This window comes from Penaeus japonicus, unplaced genomic scaffold (genome assembly GCF_977035675.1).
Source record: "Penaeus japonicus unplaced genomic scaffold, GWHDUDI00000001_assembly GWHDUDI00000007, whole genome shotgun sequence".
Taxonomy (NCBI): Eukaryota; Metazoa; Arthropoda; class Malacostraca; order Decapoda; family Penaeidae; genus Penaeus; species Penaeus japonicus.
The window spans coordinates 44175394-44177893 of NW_028234409.1; the positions used below are offsets into that span (position 1 = coordinate 44175394).

Here is a 2500-nt window from a genome sequence, read left to right on the forward strand (position 1 = left end):
TGAGAGGAGAGAGAGAATGAGAGTGAGAGAGAGGGAGATGAGTAGAGTCCGGAGAGGGAGAGGAGTGGGGAGAGAGAGAGAGAGCGTACGAGAGAGGAGCCTAGACCGCGAGAGAGGAGAGAGAGAGAGAGAGAGAGAGAGAGAGAGAGAGAGAGAGAGAGAGAGAGAGAGAGAGAGAGACAGAGACAGAGAGAGAGAGAGTGAGAGAAAGAGGGAGGGAGATAGATAGATATATAGACAGACAGATAGATAGATAGAAAGAGAGAGAGAGAGAGTGAGAGAATTAGAGAGAGAGAGAGAGAGAGAGAGAGAGAGAGAGAGAGAGAGAGAGAGAGAGAGAGAGAGAGAGAGAGAGAGAGAGAGAGAGAGAGAGAGAGAGAGAGAGAGAGAGAAAGAGAAAGAGAAAGAGAAAGAGAAAGAAAAATCGAAAGAGAGAAAGAGAGAGAGAGATAAAGAGAGAGACAGACAGAGAGAGAGAGAGATCATAGATATATTGAAGGGCAGATACAAGATGATAGAGGGAAGAATGGAGAAAAAATGACATAGCATTATTATATGATCGATGCCACAATCCTTGCGTTATCATACAGTTAATCCAATCACTCCAGTTTAATCCAGTTTATTGTTTCATCAGCATGATTATCAGCATGGAAAAACACACCAAAGTATAGTGCGTTGGTCCACTAAGCCTACCCAGAAAAAAAAATCAACACACGATATAACGAAACACACACACACACAGCCTAATCCCCCCTAATCCATCTGACCTTTCGATGGCCCTGTAGAAACGGACACCTGGCACTTCGACTCACCCGTGTCAGCAAGGGCGCGAGGCAGTGCCAAGAACCCAGCGCCGGCCATCTGTGCCACCAAGAAGAACGAGGTCATGGCGAAACTCAGGCCCTTTTTGCTTGCTTGGTCATCCCCCTCGACTCCTGTCATGCTGAGGTTTGTGTCCTTGTCACTGTCCGTGGGAGATGGGAGGAGTCGGGTGGTGTTCGGGGGAAGAAGAGGGAAATGAAGAGGATTAGGGAGTTAGATAAGTGTCGAAGATGGATGGATTGGAGGGAAGAGGGGAAGGGGAGAAGAGGGGAAGGGGGAAGGGGGATGGGGAAGGGGAGTTACACGAGCATCAGGGACAATTGTGGGAAGAATAGGGGAATGGGGTAAAATGTATGGGGAGAAAGGGGAAGGGGGGAAGGGGGGAAGGGGAGAGGGGGAAGGGGGGAAGGGGGACAGGATGAATGAAGAGGAGAGAAAGAAATAGAGAAGCATGGTTGTGGTTAGTGTGTGAGGAGAGAGAGAGACAAGAGAAGGGAGGGGATAGGATGTAAGGAAGAAGAGAGATCGGAGGATGTGTGGATGGATGAAGAGATGGATGAGAAGTTTTGGGATGAGGGCGAAAGAGAAACAAAAGGAGAAATTTGTAAAAAGATGAAAAGAAAACAAATTATTAAACAAAATAGATAGATGATAGATGGTGGAATGTGAAACAAAATAGAAATACTAAGAAATTCATATAAAAACCTATAAATAATCTTCTTAGACAATGTGTTATAAATGCGTCTTATTTATTTCTCTATCTCTCTTTATATATATATATATATATATATATATATATATATATATATATATATATATATATATGTATATAGTTAATTATATATATATGTATATATAATTATATATATATATATATATTAAGTATTTATATATTTTATATATGTATATATATACATATACATATATATGATATATATATATATATATATAATATATATATATATATATTAGAGAAGATATATATAGATATATATATATATTATGTGTATATATAGATCTGTTGTATATATATTTATGTATAATTATATATTTAATATATAAATTACTATATATATATATATATTATATATATATATATAACATAGATATATAAACATATATATATAGGTTTTAGTTATATGAGTGATATAGTTATATAGTTATTTATAATATAGTATATATTTATCATATATATATACACTTTAGTATACACAACTGCTCTACACACACACACACACAAAAACAAACACACACACACACACTCGACTCACACACACACACACCACTAACAACACAACACACAACACACACACTCACCCACATACACACACACATATATAATTATATAATATATATATATATTTATATAATATATATATATTTATTGATATATATATCATGTTATTATATAATAATATTTAAGATATATAACATAGCACTTAAGTAATCCAGCTTATTGAATTAGAAAGAAAACGGGAACAAACTATATATCAACTAAAACTATAGCAAAGCTAAAAATATGTATATGCAATAACATAATCATAAACAGGTAAAAAAAATATAAAGCATAGAGTTTCTCGTTGGTGTTGTATGCTCACGTAAACATACCAATATCAAATTGCAACTAAAGTTAGGGTAGTATAGCACTGTAATAATGGCACATCACACACGACAACAC

General features: G+C 36.1%; 1 protein-coding gene across 1 annotated transcript in view; it reads right to left on the reverse strand.

Annotated features, from left to right (window-relative positions):
• LOC122249248 (uncharacterized) overlaps nt 1-2500 on the reverse strand; it is a 26922-nt gene that overhangs the window by 16803 nt on the left and 7619 nt on the right. Inside the window, exon 2 of the mRNA XM_086538763.1 lies at nt 813-964. Within this exon, the coding sequence (XP_086394889.1) occupies nt 813-964 (152 nt within the window). The remainder of the gene's footprint in view (nt 1-812; nt 965-2500) is intronic.